Source organism: Vicugna pacos, chromosome 15, assembly GCF_048564905.1.
Source record: "Vicugna pacos chromosome 15, VicPac4, whole genome shotgun sequence".
NCBI classification, from domain to species: Eukaryota; Metazoa; Chordata; class Mammalia; order Artiodactyla; family Camelidae; genus Vicugna; species Vicugna pacos.
The window spans coordinates 47,622,996-47,640,510 of record NC_133001.1 but is presented as its reverse complement, the minus strand read 5'-3'; the positions used below and the strand labels follow the sequence as shown (position 1 = coordinate 47,640,510).

At 38.2% G+C, this 17,515-nt stretch overlaps 1 protein-coding gene across 4 annotated transcripts in view; it reads right to left on the bottom strand.

Annotated features, from left to right (window-relative positions):
• Positions 1 to 17,515, bottom strand: part of LDAH (lipid droplet associated hydrolase) — an 82,167-nt gene that overhangs the window by 7,893 nt on the left and 56,759 nt on the right. For 2 of the 4 annotated variants that reach the window (XM_006197147.4, XM_072938151.1), the window contains exon 6: positions 7,912 to 7,994. In XM_006197147.4, the coding sequence (XP_006197209.1) occupies positions 7,912 to 7,994 (83 nt within the window). Of the gene's footprint in view, positions 1 to 2,231; positions 3,009 to 7,911; positions 7,995 to 17,515 lie in introns of those variants that run through there. The other 2 variants (XR_012059175.1, XM_072938152.1) reach the window with 2 other exon arrangements.

Genomic DNA, 17,515 nt, shown 5'->3' with positions numbered 1-17,515 from the left:
CCACCTCAAATAGCTCCAAACCTATCTCCCATCTGGCACTGGCTAAGTGGTTGAAATTCAGAAGTAAGCAAGGGAGCTCTGCCCTGGAGAAGCTCCAGAGTAGGGATGTACACAAGCACATACAAGCTGGCCCTGAAATACAACAGGCAGAGAGACATGTAAACAAAGCACTGCAGAAGCCCAAAGCAGAAAGCCCGACCTTTGCCCTGAGGGAGTCAACAAAGCTTTGTTTTAGTGTACATTGACTTGCTGGCTTTTATGCATTACAATAGAGGATTTTATTATAAGAACAAAAGTAATATTAGAAACCATCTTATGGTATAAGTTTATATATTTGATTTAGCTAATAACTGACAAAAATCACTTTCAACGATGTATCAACATCTTAAAATATTTAACATGGAAAAAAAGCCACACACATAAACCTGGTGATAATAAATATTATTCAGCTATAGAAAAAGAAGGAAACCCTGCCATTTGTGACAACATGGATGAACCCTGAAGGTATTATGCTAAGTGAAGTCAGACGAAGAAAGACAAATATTGTATGACTTACATGCAGAACCTAAAAAAAAGCCGAATTCATAGAAAGAGAGAACAGATTGGTTGTTGCCTTTACCCAGCGGGTAGAGGGTGGGGGAAATGGGTGAAGGCGGTCAAAAGGTATAAACTTCCAGCTATAAGGTAAATCAGTTCTGGGGATGTAATGTACAGCATGGTGACTATAGTTAACATAATATTGTACATTTGAAAGTTGTTAAGAAAGTAGATCTTAAAAGTTCTCATCACAAGAAACAAAATTAACAAAGCGAGGTAATGGATGTTAACCAAACTTGTAATCATTGTGCAGTATATACATGTAATCAAATCATTATGTTGTACACTTTAAACTAATACAACGTTATGTGTCAATTCTATTTCAATAAAACTGGGAAAAATCCCTACCTGGATTACTTCTCTCTATTTAGTAGTCCACTAGGACTACAGGCATTACAGAAATTACTGGAGAAGAGCAGTGGGCTGCTGCTTCCACCCTTCCCCCAAAGTCAGACATGTAAGACTCCACCTTGCAACCTTAAAGGAAACCCATCTGTAACACAAGCATCTTTTTTCAGTTATTTAAAAATCCTATCCCTCTAGGGAACAAGGGATAGCAGTCACCAAGCATTAACCTTTCATTGCAGTCTTTCTGAGCAACCATTTTTAGAAACTTGAACGATGCTAAAGGGAGACCGGTTAGAAAATTCATTTTCCAATTTACGTTGTTTTCTTTCTTTCTTTTATCCAGGAATGGCTCCATTCCCGTTCTTTAAAAAAAGAGAATTAAAATCCCTAAAGATGAAAAAAATGTGGTTGAGGACAGAGGTGACCACACAATCACTGAGCCCTGCTCCCCCTGCAGGCATGGAGGGGAGTAGTGGGAACTGGGTGACGAAGGAGGAGGAGGTCCAAGCAGGTTACTGATGGACCACTCTCTAGTAGCTGGAACAACCACACATTAAAAGGCTTGCAAAGTGGGGCTCTCTTCTTTCTGTGTGACTCAAGAGTAAAAGGCCAGAATCTACTCACTCCCAAATGGAAGTCACTGGGCCATCTAGGGACTAGCTTCGTCTCTTTCTTACCTGGGAATGGGTGAGAAGCTGACCCAAGGCATCTATCTTCCTCTGGTGAGGCAGCAGAGTATGAGGCACTGGGAGCAAATTTATCCTCCTGAGTTTCTGTTTCTCCCTGTTTATATGCCTCAGGAAATTGGCAGATGTGCTGGAAGGGTCTTGCTTAACTAACTTAGAGAAACAGCCAAGTCTGGCTCACCTGAATTCTCTGTTCTAGGGTACTGGACCCAAGTCCTGGTGAAGATTAAGTACTACTGTGTTTCCTTTTGCTGCTGTTCCTATACAACATCTCCCTTAGGCATCTGATGGGAAGTGGCTGGCATAGGACTGGGGCATTCCAGGGTCACTTGGCAACGTATTTAATATTACTAAAATCTTTCATTATAGAATGAAAGTATCTGAACGGGTGTGTAGGGGGAGAAAAACTAGTCAAAGTCTTTTTAAATATTCAGAGGTATATTAGGATATAATTAATTTTGTAGTAGCAGTAGTAGTAGTAGTAGTAGTAGTAGTAGTAGTAGTAATAACAATAACAATAACAACAACAACAATAATAATAATAAACATTTATTGAATGCTTAGTACATGCCAGACACTTATAAAATCTTTTTATGAATTATATATAGCATACTTTTTGGAACAACTGTATAAGAATAAATACTATTATTAAACCATTTTATTGATGGAAAAAGGAGAGACAGTGAGGTCAAGTAACTTAACCAAGGTCACATAAGTCAGCAGGTGGTGGAGCTGGAGTCTGAACCTTGGGTTGTGACTCTGAAGACTCTCCTCCCTAAAATACACTCCTCTTCCTTTCAATCCTGCTCCACAAGAGAACTCAAGTGTATGCTAACACAAGTGCCTAAAATGAAGCTCTCTAGGTCAAGATGATCGAAATAAAAACAAACCTATCTATTTCCAGGATGATTATTATATTCTGAACTGGCTTCAAATTAAACAGGCAGAACTAACACAATCAGTTTCAGGCTGAGGTTGGCGGAAAGGCAGTCCTGGTTAGCCGGTCCAGGGAGTGCTTCCTGTGCTCTGCTAAGCAGGACGTGTGCATGTCCGAAGGATTTGCATGCCCAGATCTGCAAACAACTGCACAACATTTGTTCCCAAAGGCAGCATGTGCCTTTGGGCTCAGGTGGGCTAAGCAAGATGGGGACAGAGCCATAGAAGGGTCCCTGTTTCTGAGGACACTTTGCCCCCTTCCCAACCGCACTGAGGCCCCAGTCTGGCCCTCTGGGGACAGGGGCAGCACCACTTCACAAGAAGTCTTTCCACTGCTGCCTACCTTTGTCCTCTCGATGGGAGCAATTTCAGACTCCTATTGACTGATAGTGATGTTCAGATTCAGTCTGGCAGTAGCGCACACCAGCTGTTTCCATAAGCCTAGGCCAAAGATGGTCACGGCAGTTTAGAATTTCCCTCCTAAGTGAGTTTTAAATGAAAACTTCAAATTTCTAAACCAAACACTAATTCATTTCTCTATGAGTGAGACATACATCCCCTTGTAGTTTAGAGCAATGACAGAACACAGGAATGCTGAACTCCTATTTGCCTCAGACACACCAGGTGCCTCATAAAGCAGAGTATACCCCAGGGGCTTCCAGAAGGACTGGGATTGGGGTGGTGAAAATGTACAGCTGATTCTCTTGCTTTGGTTTATTCCATCCTGGTTCTCATTCTCATCCCTGCCACCTCCACTCCCATCTCATTTCTTAGCTCCTCTCCTTCCTCCCAACCTTTAAGCTGTGTTCCCCAAGGATCAACCTTTAGGTATCCTTTCTCCTTATACTTCCTTAGGTTACCATTATCCATGCTCAGAACTTCTAATATATCCTCATCATTCCCAAATCACAATTTAGTCCGGACTCCTCTCCTAGGCTTCACACCCATATATCCGGCTACCTGCCAGACGTGTGTCCACTTGGATGTCCCACAGGTATCTCAAACAAAAGTACTGAAATGACTTTCTCAATCATTTCCCACAACTTGCTGGCGCTTCTTCTTCCAGATTCCCTATTTTGTTACAGAATACAAATACAGAAAAATAATCTTAGACCCCCATCTCCATTCTCTCATATTCTATGAGGACTAAGTGTCTTTGATTCTACTTCCTAAATATTTCCAAATTCTACACCCTCTCCACCCCGCCCCCAATTCCACTGCCTTAGTTCTTGTAAAAGTCTTCTAAACAGTTTTCCTACCCCAAATTTCATTCTTTCCCAATGTTCGGATACACATTTTCCCCCAAATAATTCCTGTCACTGGTTAATCTAGCCATTTTCCTAGGGCTAACTGATATGGACTGGCACCTCTGAGCTGGCTGGCTGTTCACAGATGGCATATGTTCTGTGGGTTGGTGGCTATGTCATATGGTTGTTAAACATTCTGAATATCACCCTAATTATCACCCACTTCCTTAAACCCTTCAATGGACCCCTCACAACTCAGAATAGTCTCTTCAGTATAGCATATCATGGCTGCTTGTTCTCGGGCCAGTGCCCAAGCCACAGTACTATGCTGCCTAACCTTTTCTAGTGCCTCAAAGCAAGGCTCCTTCACTTGGGGTTTACAGGTCCATGCAGGTTCATAGATAGATGCCTGGCAGTTGGAGGGAGGGAGGTAATATAAACTTGAATGGGAAAAAGATACACACACACACACACACACACACACACACACACACACATTGCTAACCTCTAATTCTAATTTAGTATTTCCTTCAATTATGAATACAGGTAACAAGCCACAAAAGCATTAGTAGTACTATATTTTGTCATCTATAAAATTATTGAATTTTCAAATTACAGTAAACTTGCTGTACATAACTAAAAATTTATTTTTGCACATCACTACAAACTTGCAATGGTAATTCTGATGGCTATTATATCTCATTATTTAGTCTGTTAATAAAGATGCATATCACAAATTTGTTTATTATATATCACAAATTTGTTTTTAATATATTTTGATAACTATACTTTAGTTTTTTTTATATTATTGTATCTCATGTATTTATTTCATCACTTAAAAGTATTATTCTGAGAAGGAGTCTATATATGTCACAGCCAAAGAGCTCTATGGCACAAAAAAAGGCTTAGAATGCATACTTGAATGGCTTCCCCATCCATCCATCTAGTATACATTTATTGATTGCTCACCAGGTGAGCATTGTGCTAGGCCATCAGGGATACTGAGATGAGAAAAACCTTCAAGGTGGGTGAGAGGGGAAAACTGATCACTTAACCACTGTGTGATAAATGCAAAATTATAACTTTATATATGGAGCCATGCGCGCTGAGGAGGGGGGACATCTAGCCAAAACCAGTGGCTGGGGAAAGCCTCTTAAAGATGACAATGGAACCATGTCTTCAAGGACAGGTAGGATTTAGTCAGGTGGAGAAAGAACACAGCTGATGATGCCATAGCCTTCCTACACAGTTTTGGAAACAACTAAGAGCCTGATATATCTGCTCTAGGAGAGGGAAGTCACTTTACGTAGCGCTGAAGCACTGTCTGACACCATGGGTAAAGTCTTTAGACCTTGGAAAGAAGAAAGGAAAACAATCAGCTTCCAGAGACTTTTGAGTTCCTTCAAGGAGATAAAAAGTTCTCTTCACGTGGAAATCCAGTGGTAGAAAATCTGACTTAAGATTTAAAGCCTGCTGATTATGGTATAATAGTTTCCTAGGGGAGGAGAAAGAACCCAAAAGCCATCCACGCGATGTAGTAGGGAGACTGTTTTTAGGTAAACTTTCCTGTTGCTGCTTGACTGGATGGCACAAAGATACATTTTTCAGAAGTTTTAAAAGTTGAATAACTGAGATATACTGAACAATTCTGCAACAAAACCTGTGGCTCAAAACTTCTTTACAATGGGCAGTCCTGGATAGATGAAGTTTCTGAATGTTTGGGCTGAAATTGAACAGAGTATCCTTGACTAGAATATCTAAAATAGGGATACATCTTGTCTTGGGAACTGACTTTCAAGTTTGAATAATTTTCAGAGTTGGTTGGAAGGCAGGGGAAAACGCCCAGTATTTTTCTAGAACTTTGTGCCCTTTTAAGTTTCCTTATTTTCTCAAGAAGACTGGGACATATGTTGATTCAATTTTTACCAATATTAAATTACAGCATGTTTCCTTTTTTTTTCCATTACAGAAATAAAAGTTGCAATAAACTTCCTGTCTTTCTGTACCTTGTTTCACTTAGGAATTGGAATTGTATTATTCTAGCGGAGAGCTCAAACTTAGCTGGTAGAAAGGATAATCAATTCATTGCAGGCGGTTTTGCATCATTAAACTAAATAATGCCTTGCTTTCCCAAATTCCACAAGTACATTTAATGCTATCTTAAAAAACAAAATAAAACCATTCCCTCTAGTTGGAAAAGTTTAGTCCTGTGACTGTGTGTTAATATTAACCTTGAAATGCCTGCCATCTACCATTACACCCCCATATTTCTTCGATAAAAGTTTGAGTAAACTTATGGTCCTGACACAGTTACCATGAACAGCCCTCTATCTGGGAATGATTACACTTGCATATGGATTTAACTTAGGACAGGAATAAGTTAGCACCTTCCTTTGACCTCTTTGTGAGCACAACATACAAACAGAATCCAGGAATGATGAGTACTTTATAGCAGCTGGCTTCCACAGGTGTACGATGGGCTTTGACACATGATGGATCTAGTCATTCAGCAAGTGTGAATTTTGGAAGTGAGCATCTGCCAGTCTTATTATTAACTGGGAACTGAGTTGTTTTTATGAACTTCCAGCCTTAAGAACTTAAATGCATTTTTGAAACAAATACACTTATAATTTATCTAAAAAAATAAAATACTGTTTTCCTTGTATTTTCACATACTTCAATGACTGGAAACAGTTGAAAGCCCTGGAGAGAGGGTCCTTATGAGGCCCCAGCCTCCCCCATTAAGCTAGTGATGGTTTCCTTCTGGCTTCAAAATTTCCATCTCTAGCCAATTGCTATTTTAGAAATATGATGACCACTATGGCCAGAAGATGAACACAGACTGGCACTTTCAAAAGTATTCTTTGGGACCAATATTCTAAAAATACATTTTTAAGAACATATATATTTCTTGCTTTAAGATAATTCGCAGAAATATGAATTAATATTACAGACAATTTTAAATCAAATGTCTTAAAGCTTACGAAGAGATTCTAAACCCCGTGGGTTATCTAAAGTTTTACTTGCATACTGTAGGTTCCTGGGCCCTTTAAGAGCTGGCCATGCAGTGGGGCTCATTCCACTGCATCCAGCAGATGTCACAGTTCAGCACCAACTGCAAAGCTCTATACTAGCACAGTCCAACAGAAATAAAAAGACACACATGTAATTTAAAAATTTCTAGTAACTACACTTGAAAAAGCATAAAAGGAATGGATAAGATTACTTTTAATAATATATATTATTTAACCCAACATACCTAAAATATTATCATTTCAACATGTAATCAATATAAAAATATTAATGAAATATACATATATATATTTTTTTGGGGGGGTACTAAGGTTCTGAAATCCAATGTGTATGTTACACTTATGGCACATCTCAATTTAGAGTGGCCACAAATAACCACTTGTGGCTAGTGGCTATCGTGTTAGGTGGTACTGCTCTATCCTATTCAGGATGGACAGACAAACGAATGATGCCATCGGAGTACCAGGGCCAGTTAAATCCTAGGGTGCTTAGACATAATCTAAACCATTGGCCCCTCACAGTTTCAGAGACTGGTGCTTTCAAATATGTTTGCATAAGATTCTAGCACTTGCTGTAGCAATTCACAAATGCTAAACATTTCAGTTGTTGCCCTTCTGGACATGCTCGTATAGAAAACTGGTCTTGGTGTCAGAGCTGGACATTCCTACTCAAATGCATTTGGAGAGCAAAAAAGATGGGCACACTGAGTCATCAGATCATAGTGATGTTAGTTCTATCACAGTGTTTTACATATATTTTAATATAAGTTATTTATTCCATAAATATTGTTGAGAGACTTCTTAGTAGAAGGCTCTAGAGAGAAGTATTGATTCTAAAAATAAACCCAACAAAAACAGGTGGTAAAACATATTTAAGTAACTAGGCAGTCAGCTTTACTTACTTTCTGTGCAACTTTCAAGGACTGCATTAATGTCAACTAGAAGTAGAACTCCATCTGAAATTCACAAACCCACGAGGTCTTGCAGAGTCTAACCAACTCTAGCCTTTCATCCTCGGTAAATATTCCTGCCCATCTACTCACTTTGCAGCACTGAAGTGATTACCTTAGACAAATGTTCTTTTATGGTTTCGTTGTCTCTCTTTACCACCTCCATCATTTCTTGGCTCCCAAGGTAGGCAGCGTTAACTACATTAAAAAAAAAAAAGCAGACACTTAGAATATATAGAACGAACACAAATGTCAAATAGCAATAGCTCCTGCCCTACCCTTTCCTTTCAGCAAGCACTATCTGATGTGAGACATTAGTAAGGCCAAGAGAGGCATGTGAGTCGGACGACATGCACCGTCTTGGAAACAAAAGCATGTCCTACAAAATGAACCTCCTCTCACCCTCACCTGGCTTTCTCAATAGTAACTTTTAGTAGTGTGATGGCCTAATGCCAGATACCACAGCAGATGTGTGTAACTGTACCTGATTAAGGTATTTTTATGATTTAAGGATAAGAAGCACAAATTTTGACAGATAAATCATGTACACCAGGGAAACCACATACAGTTACTAACATGAAACTATCTTGTAATTTTTTAAAAAAGAACACAAAAAGAGTGTTTATTTTAGAATGGGTTTAAAGGATCTTTAAGAGTTGTTAATGAGAGGTAGTCCTATCATACTGACTGCAAAATAAGCAGAGTGACCCTCATTTTCATGATGTCAAATAGAAAGAGGAAGAAGGGCAGAGAGAACATGGATTTATGTGACTTTCCGATACAGCTATTCAAATTTTCATTTGATTCTTTGTGCCTTGATTTCCACTTTGATTGGTATTATTATTATAATTTTGCTTTCTTTTCAGCGTCATCTGCCTATTTGTCCTTTCTTTTATTTTTAATCTTTTGTCATTTTATTTTAAGTATGGCTCTTGAAATCTTCAGTGGACTTCTTTAAAAAACACAACTTGAAAGTCTCTCTCTTAAGTAAGGGGACTTCACACATTCATGTATACTGATAGAAAAGATACTTGGTCTGACTCTAGCCTGTAGGCAGAATAAAGTAAATAATAAAGTTCACAGCAGTAATTAATGAAATAAAAATCAGAAAAACAATTGAGAAACTAAATGAAATCAAAAGTGAGTTCAATAAAACTGATAAATCTTTAGCCAGACTGATCAGGAAAAAAATGTGAGAAGACATAAAACATTACCAGTATCAGGAAAGAGAAGTGACACCCCTACAGATACTACAGACATCAAAAGGATAATCAGGTAATTTTGTGGATAATTTTATGTCAAAAATTCAATAGCTTGGAGGGAACAGACAGTCTGCACAAATTTTAAGCTCACTTGAAAATAAATAGATAACCTGAATAGTCTTATCTCTATTAAAGAAATTAAATTTGTAATTTAAATCCTCCCCACAAAGAAAACTCCAGGACAAGGTGAATTCACTGGTCCACTATACTAAACATTTAAGGAAAAAATAATACTGATTCTATATAAATTCTTCCAGAAATGACTACACATATATGGATATTTAATTTTTGACAAAGGTAACATTTTAGATCAGAAAACAGGTGGTCTGTGGTAGACAGAATTCTAAAATGACACACGTAATCCTTGCCATTTACAATTCTTCCCTTCTGAGTAGGGGTGAAACCTGTGAGTATGATGACATACTACTCCAGACTAGATTATGTTATACTACAGTAGAGATGACTTTAAGGGAGATTATCCTAATCTTCTGAATCTCCTAAGGTCTAACCTAATCACATGAGTCCTTCAAAATCTGAGTTTTCTCTCTGGCTAGTGGTAGAAGAGGAAGTTAGAGATTCAAAGCACTAAAAGGATTAAATGCACTGCGATCGTTTTGAAGAGGGAGCTCATGTGAAAAGGACCTGATCGTGACCTCTAGGAGTTGAGAGGCACCCTGCCTGACAGCCAGCCAGAAAATGAGGACAGCAGTCATAAAGTCACATGAACTGGATTCTGCCAACAATCTGAATGAGCTCAGAGGTGGATTTTTGGATACGCAGAAGCATAAAAGAGGCCTCTGAGATCCAGGCAATGGCGATTCTTGAGTTGGGAGGGAGTTACATGGGAGTTTGCTTTCTGATAATTCACGGAGGTAAAACATTTATGTTTTAAGCACTTTTCTATAGTGTTATTCTTAAATTTGAAACATATAAAAATTCAAATAACTTTGTAAGGAATCTTAGATTTCTAAAAGTAAATTTTCCATCAGGGAATGTACCTCACCTCACCTTTATTCCTATTCTTTTCTTTTCTGGTAATTCCCCATCCAGTTGTACTTTTTTGCTTGTTTGTTTTTAGAAAGTAGAATACCAGTTTCCTTTCCAGTAATTGCTCCAAGGAAGCCATCTTTTTCATTCCTCAGAAATGCTCATAACATAACACAGTGGTCAGAAACAATAATACCAAATAGAAGTGTAATTTCCTAAGGGGAAAACACATTTCTCCTGGCAATGACTGTCAACAGCATTCCTGGAAACCCAGCAGAATCCAGTTTCAAGCACCACAGTGAAGGAAATATCTAGTAGCAGGAGTAATGGAAATAAAACATGAAGGGAAGAGAATGATTTAGAAGAATGTTACTTGTTTACCTTTATTTCACTACAAATCTAAATACAGGTGTTAAAAAAAAACCTCACCTGAGTCTAACGTTCTATTCTATTTGCTACCATCATCTTCTGAAATCTGCTTAGTGTTGAAATATTACTACAGGACTTCAACTCACAGTAGTGGCTAAAGGAATGAAATGGGTGGGGGCTACAGTTGGAAGGCCAAGGACATTCATCTCACAGGCTAAACGGTACCATTAAATTCCCCAAGTACACACAATCTACAATAGAAGGATGCCTTCCGTTTAACTCAATTACCTATCTTTTTTTTTTTAATTTGAGGTATGGTTGATGTACAATATTATATAACTCTCTTGGATATACAACATACTGATTCACAATTTTTAAAGGTTATAGTCCATTTATAGTCATTATAAAACAATGGCTGTATTCCCTGTGTTGTACAATACATCCTTGTAGCTTATTTATTTTACAGATAGTAATTTTTGCCTCTTTTTCTTTTCTTTTTTACTGAAGTGTAGTTGATTTAGAATGTTGTGTTAGTTTCAAGTGTGCAGCAAAGTGTTAATCACCTATCTTGATGCTGTTTTTCCCGTCAGGAAAAATCCCGACTTATCTTCAAGTCCATATTTGTCTGTCTTCTCCTTCATTACTTACCTAGGTGGAACTGATCTTTCCTCTCTTGGTACCATTCCTGCCCTGTGTTCCTAACTGTGATATATTAAAATTCTTCACATATATCTCCCCTACCATGCTGGAAATAACCTAAGGGGAGCAGCTATATTTCATTTATTATTCTCTCCAGTGATTATCCAAGTGCTTGGTTCACAGCAGGTGTCAGTAAGGGTTGTTAAACAAAATAAGTGGGAAGGGACTGAGCTGGTGATTTTTTGGGTTTTTTTTTTTTTTCTCTTTTGGGTTGGGGGGACATTGGGGAAGAACGGTCAGAAGGAAAAACCTGCTGCCTTCCTTGAAGCAGTGTGTGAGCTGACATCACAATGGAGGTCAGAACTGGAGGCTGAAGCACACTGACATTGGTAAGCCAAGCTGACAGGTACTGGTATAAAATGGACAAATCATTGCAGGCAAGGGGGGCAACCTAAGAGCTTCTGTTGAGACTGGCCCCAAACTAGGCCACATGAAGCACTGGTCACAGCAGTGAGGGAAAACGCAGAGGGAAGTAAAACCACAATTCATGATACAACAGGAGGTTGGGGGAGATGTAGGAACAGTTTTCTTAAGTAGAACTTAAGGGATAAAAGCCAAGTTGTCCTGCTGTTTTGGTGGTACGTGATCTAGTAGCACTAGCAAGGTTTTCAGTAGAATGCCCCAGTTTGTTTTTGCCATTATGTTGGAGAGACAGAGATAGAGATGCTGCTGAAGCAAAGGGAAATACTGGAGATGGGCACAGTTTAATTAGGTCAGGTGAATTCTGAGGTAGGAAATCTCCCATACGTGAGTGTATACACTACTGTAAAATGTGATCGTCACTCCTGGTCTGTTCTGACCAAGATATTATGTCTAGTCACTTTGATTTTCTTTAAAATGGCTATTAGGTTCTATATGTCCAAAGTATGTCACAATTTTTACAAGGAAAAAACCAATCCCTTAAAAAAATGCTCATTACAAGATTTGCTGGATTAGAAAAAGGACTTGATACATTCACTCCATGATGGGATGGTGGCTGAGGACAGTAGCAATTAGTAAGCACACAAATAGAGGGGAAACAGCAAAAAGTGTTACTTTCAATTCTCTTTAAAATAAGAAGTGTAATACTCACAATCATGGGAAGTGAAGTGGGCTCCGCTGTGGGTAGGTACATCTAAATGTGCTTCAAAGAGGGCCTCCCACAAATAAACTGCAGACCCCAGGCTGAGGTTGTCTTGTCGGGGCTTGTGAAGCCCAAAGACATTCTGGAGGGACATGGCTGTGGTGGACTTTAGTTATGGTGGAGAGGATGGAGTTAACTGTCTAGGTTACTAGTTAACTAGCATGGAGTTAACTAGCTAGGTGTTTGGTAGGTCCATGGAACATGAGTACCAAGATCGTCATAAAGTGTGGCTGTAGTAAATACTATGTACCTACCCAAAAGCCAGCTTAAAAAAACTCCTCATTTCCTTGACTAGAGACATGGGAAAGTCAAAACATACGACTTTTCCGTAGCCCTTATAGGTAGGAATATGGCCCAGTTCTGGCTACTGATGTACAGGCAAAGTTCCTGGGGGAGGGCTTCTCCATCTAAATAAGCAATGCCTCACCAGGATAAGCCCTCTGCTTTTGCCTCATTTCTCTTAATTTTGTCTGAATGTCAGACATGAAGACTAAAGTGGCAGAAGTCATCATGTGATCATGACGAGCATGAGGATAAATGTGTTATGGACAAAGACCGGAGATCTTCTAGAACCACATCCTTGATGGCACTGCTGAAATATTATTTACCTCTGGGCTTTCCCCTTTATACTTCTTGGTGCATGAGAAAAATAAATCCCTATCTGTTTAGGTCACTGTATTTTAGTTTTCTGTTATCTATAGCTAAACGCAATCCTAGCTAATAAAAATAGGGCCTCTGAATTTTCTGGGTGTTTTTGGTCAACAGGAGTTGATGCTGTCCTTAACCTTCATGAGACTCTGGTACTTGAGTCGGGGAGAAGGGTGGCATCAAGTCTTGTCTATACACTCTGGGACTTGCCTGAAAGGAGGCAGAGGTAGGAGCTGACTTAAAAAGAGCCTTTCCAAGGATAGCCCCTCCGAGCACATCTTCTGACAGGTCCTGAGGCTGGCAAGACGTTGCTGAGTGCAAAGGAGTTCAGTACGTGCAAGCCAAGCAGGGCTCCAGGGTAGCAAAATTCTTGGGGTTCAGGACAGACTGTGAAACTGGGTGCTTCTGGAGAGGTGAGTACCCCACACTCCAGCAGAGCTCCATCTAGACAGAGCTGCTCAGGCACAGTTAAGGCTAGGCACTCCAGGAAGCCTAAACCAGGAGAGTTTTTCGAAGGTAAGCAGGATGTCATACGCTCAGGAACCCCAGGTGAAGACTTCTTACAAGGGGGTGTTCTTTGCTAGGTCTCCATTTTTTTTCCAGATTATTTTCTACCTTTCCTATTAGGGTCAATTGTGGTTTTGAACAATGTGAAAACCGTATCTAAAAAAGTAATTCTCCCATTCTAAAATTTTAGCATAATTTAGAGAAATGTTTACTATTTACACAATTTATTGTTTCTCTGTAAGTCAAGACTTTTGTTATTATAGCCATTGATTTAATCTGCGAACAGATAATCTTATCTATGTGACACTGAGTTCACTAAAGTGAAACACACAACTCAAGGTGTATGACTTTTTAAAAAATAATACAACTTTTTAGAGTGGCAGGTAGTTTAAATACATACTATATACATATATATAAATTTCTATAGAAAAATAATAAAACTTTCATTGAGTCATTTAATTCTAAACCAGGGATGATATTCTAGTACTATATTTAATCACTTTTTGCTCTAAATTCTAATACTGATTACACACAAAAAAATCTTTTCCTTCATTGCTGAATTATAGGCTAAACTTCCATGAATAATTAAAGCTACAGTTGGCTTTTATAAATGGATTTTCCTAAACTCCACACAAAAATGAGAGAGTAGGTAACGTGGGAGTCTGGTTTTGTCTTGTTTGAAATATTATTCTGGGATTAAGTAAAAAATATTCTGAGAAGAAATTTGTGATTCTTTAGTGGAGCTATGTGTCAATTCATTGAAAAGTTCATTTCATATCACTGTACAAGTTTTACAAAGTTATTTCCTTATTGATTAAGGAAAGGAAAGATTATGAAAGTTTCTTTTACAAGAATATACGTAAAAGTAACGTACTCTACCAGGAATGCCCTTTGTCTGCACTATGTTTTTCTAGTAGGTAACTGAAAGGAACTAAAACATCAATTTGGCTTAACTAACAAAAAGACCCTAGAATATTTTTTAACGTTAATTATCTTGACCTATAATACTGCTAAGTTAAAATATATTTGCTTTTAGCTTTGATCAGAAAATCCAATTTAGCTGTCTCAGTGAAAAGTCTATTTCTCACAAAATAGAAAAACATCTATTCTAAAGAAAGTATGTAGAAGCAAACACTCCAGAATTAAAATTAAACGAAAAAAACCCCCATATATTTTCTTGAAAAATAACATTTTAAACAATCTAAGTACATAAAGTCGAACAGATGAATACTGTGGTAAAGTTTATAAAATATGCTAATTGAATTAAGGCTCCTCCACCCTGAATGCTGAATAGGAAAGGATGTTTTCCTCACTCAGTCTGGGGAAGAAGGCCAGCCAATACATAGAATCCCAGCCTATAAGAAGTGCCATTTTTGCCAAAAGAACAACAGCATTTGAAATACTTGAATATTTTGGTTCCTTGAATTTTTCAGACCTTACTAAAACAACAACAAAAATATGTGTATAAACTAAAGGATATAGAAAATCAGTTTCTATCCAGATAGGTCAGGATTTATTATCCATTACTTGGACCGGCAAACTTCCTCCATTTGTTTCCATAAGATTTCTGCTGAAGCACAGACATTACCTAATGTGCAAACACCGCAAGACCTCCTAGAAGTCAAGCTGGCACGTTAAAGGTCATTGTCTGGATGACAGTCGAGCCACAAAGAAGCAGGTCTGGAGGGGGAAGGTCTGGATGGCACAGATACGACCACTGAGACTGCTCTCAGACCTGGCAGTCCTTTCCCTTGATGACCCCTCTCTTTGTGTAACATGAAAATCATGCCACCAACTCAAGTGGTTGGTTTGAATATTGATTACCCTTTATCATTCACGGGATATAAACTCAGGAGTCCACTAACCATCTGCAAGGGCCAGGGTCTTATGAACATCAGTCTCTCTCAGCTGTGACCTTCTTCCATTTGTAGTAAGGAAGGTAATAGGGATCACTAGAGGGATGGCCAGGGCAAGACTGGGTAAAGGCAGCTTCTGTGGTAACTGCTGCCAGAGGAGGCAAAGGTGACACGGGATCCTAAGGGGAGAGGTAGAAAGAGGCTGCTAGGATGACTGAGGTGCTGGGTTAAGGATTAGCCTAGGGTCTCTACTAGGAGACTGAACTAAGTATCCAAGTAGAGAATAAACCAAGAACACAAAGCAGAAAGAAGACAGGTAACTCTTGCTTCCTTTCTCTTTACTCAAGGTTAAATCTTTACTCAAGGTTAAACAGACTGGGTGGGTAATGGCGAAAAAAGAGACCACTGAAGTACTGGTTACTTGGCTATCAGAAAGCCAGATGCAGAATGAAGAGAATACAAAATCAGAGAATGAATGGATGTCAGAAATATAAGGACTGTGCTCCAAAAGTTTGTTTACAAGTTAATTGTTTGGAACAGGGATAAAGCAACTGGCCAAGTGTTCAGTCTGGTTTACAAAGTCTATTTTGCAAATAGTGTAACTCTACTATGGCTGGGAAAGAAATCCCAGGGTTCCCCATGCAACAGTGCAGCTGGAAGGCTCTGGTTGCCTTGAGTCAGGGAGGTGAATGTGTCCTGTGTCCAAATTGACTTGCTCCTTGATGCTTGCACTTGGGATTCCTGGAAGAGTCAGTAGGAGGTCAATCACTGCAGTTGAAAGGAAGATTCTTTTCTTTCAAAGTGCAGCTTATGGAGCGTACTTCTCTAAGAGGGTGTTTATAATTCTGATGTAGAAAAATTGGGACACAAACCTTTATATAGTTATTTTAATTAAACATCAAACATGATTATATGCCATATGTGATGTGTTGTATAGTCACTAAATATACATATAAAACAAATAAAACTGTCTTACATCCCATGTCCTGATTTGGGTTTAGAAAAATATTTCTAAAGAGGTATAGGGAAAGCACAGTTAGTTGCCTGTCTAATGCCTACCAGAAACCAGTATTTTGGGTGAAGTGTCCTATAAATGTCTACTAATCCTGTTGGTTGATAATTGATGTTGAATTCATCTACAACCTTGCTAATTTTCTGTCCTGTTGTTCTACTGATTGTTGAGAGAGGGGTGTTTAAGGATCCAACTGTAACTGTGGATCTGTCCATTACTCCTTTCAGTTCTATCAGTTTTTGCTTCGTGTATTTTGTAGCTCTTCTGTTTGGTGCATACACGATGTCCCTCTCTGTTCCTCGTAATTTTCTTTGCTCTGAAGTTGACTTTATCTGATATTAATACAGTCACTTCTGGTTCCTTTTGATTAATAGTTACATGATCTACCTTTTCATATTCTTTTACTGTCAATCTACCTGTATGATTATATCTGAACCAAGTTTCCTGAAGATAGCATATACTGAGGTTATGTTTTTTAATCCGTTTTGTCAATTTTTATTTTTTAATTGGTGTATTTTGACCATTTACATTTAATGTAATTATTGGTATATCAGAGCTTGTACGCTATTTTATTATTTGTTTTCTGTTGGTTGTCTGTCCCCCCCCCATTTTTCTGTGTTCTTTCTCTGGCCTTCCTATTTATTACTATTCCATTTTGATTTACCTAGAATGTTTTTTGAGTATGTCTCTTTGTATAGATTTTAAAGTGATTATTCTAGTATTACGCTATATATGTAACTTAATACAGTTTATTGGTATTGACACCTTACGAGTTCAAGTAAAGTATAGAAACTTCACTTCTCTTATGTTCCTTTGTCCTCACCCATTTAAAATATAATTGTCTTAAATACTTCTTCTATATATATTTAGATTCATATCAATGTTACAATTTTTGCTTCAACTGTTAAACATAATTTAGAAATCTCAAGAGGAGAAGGAAAATGTCATTACCCACATTTTTTCCTTTCTGTTCTTTCTTTTCTTAATGTTTCAAGATTCCTTCTTTTATCATTTCTTTTCAGTTTAGAGAACTTCCTATAGTTAATCTTTTAGGATAGGTCTGATGGTTTCAAATTCCTTTGGTTTTCCTTCATTGAAGAATGTCTTACTTTACTCTTCTTTCCTGAAGTATATTTTTGCTGGATATAGAATTCTGCATTGATAGTTCTTTTCTATTTGCATTTGAAATATGTAATTTCTTTTGGTCTCTATAGATTCCAGTGAGAAAACAGCTGTCATTCAAATAGATTTTCCTC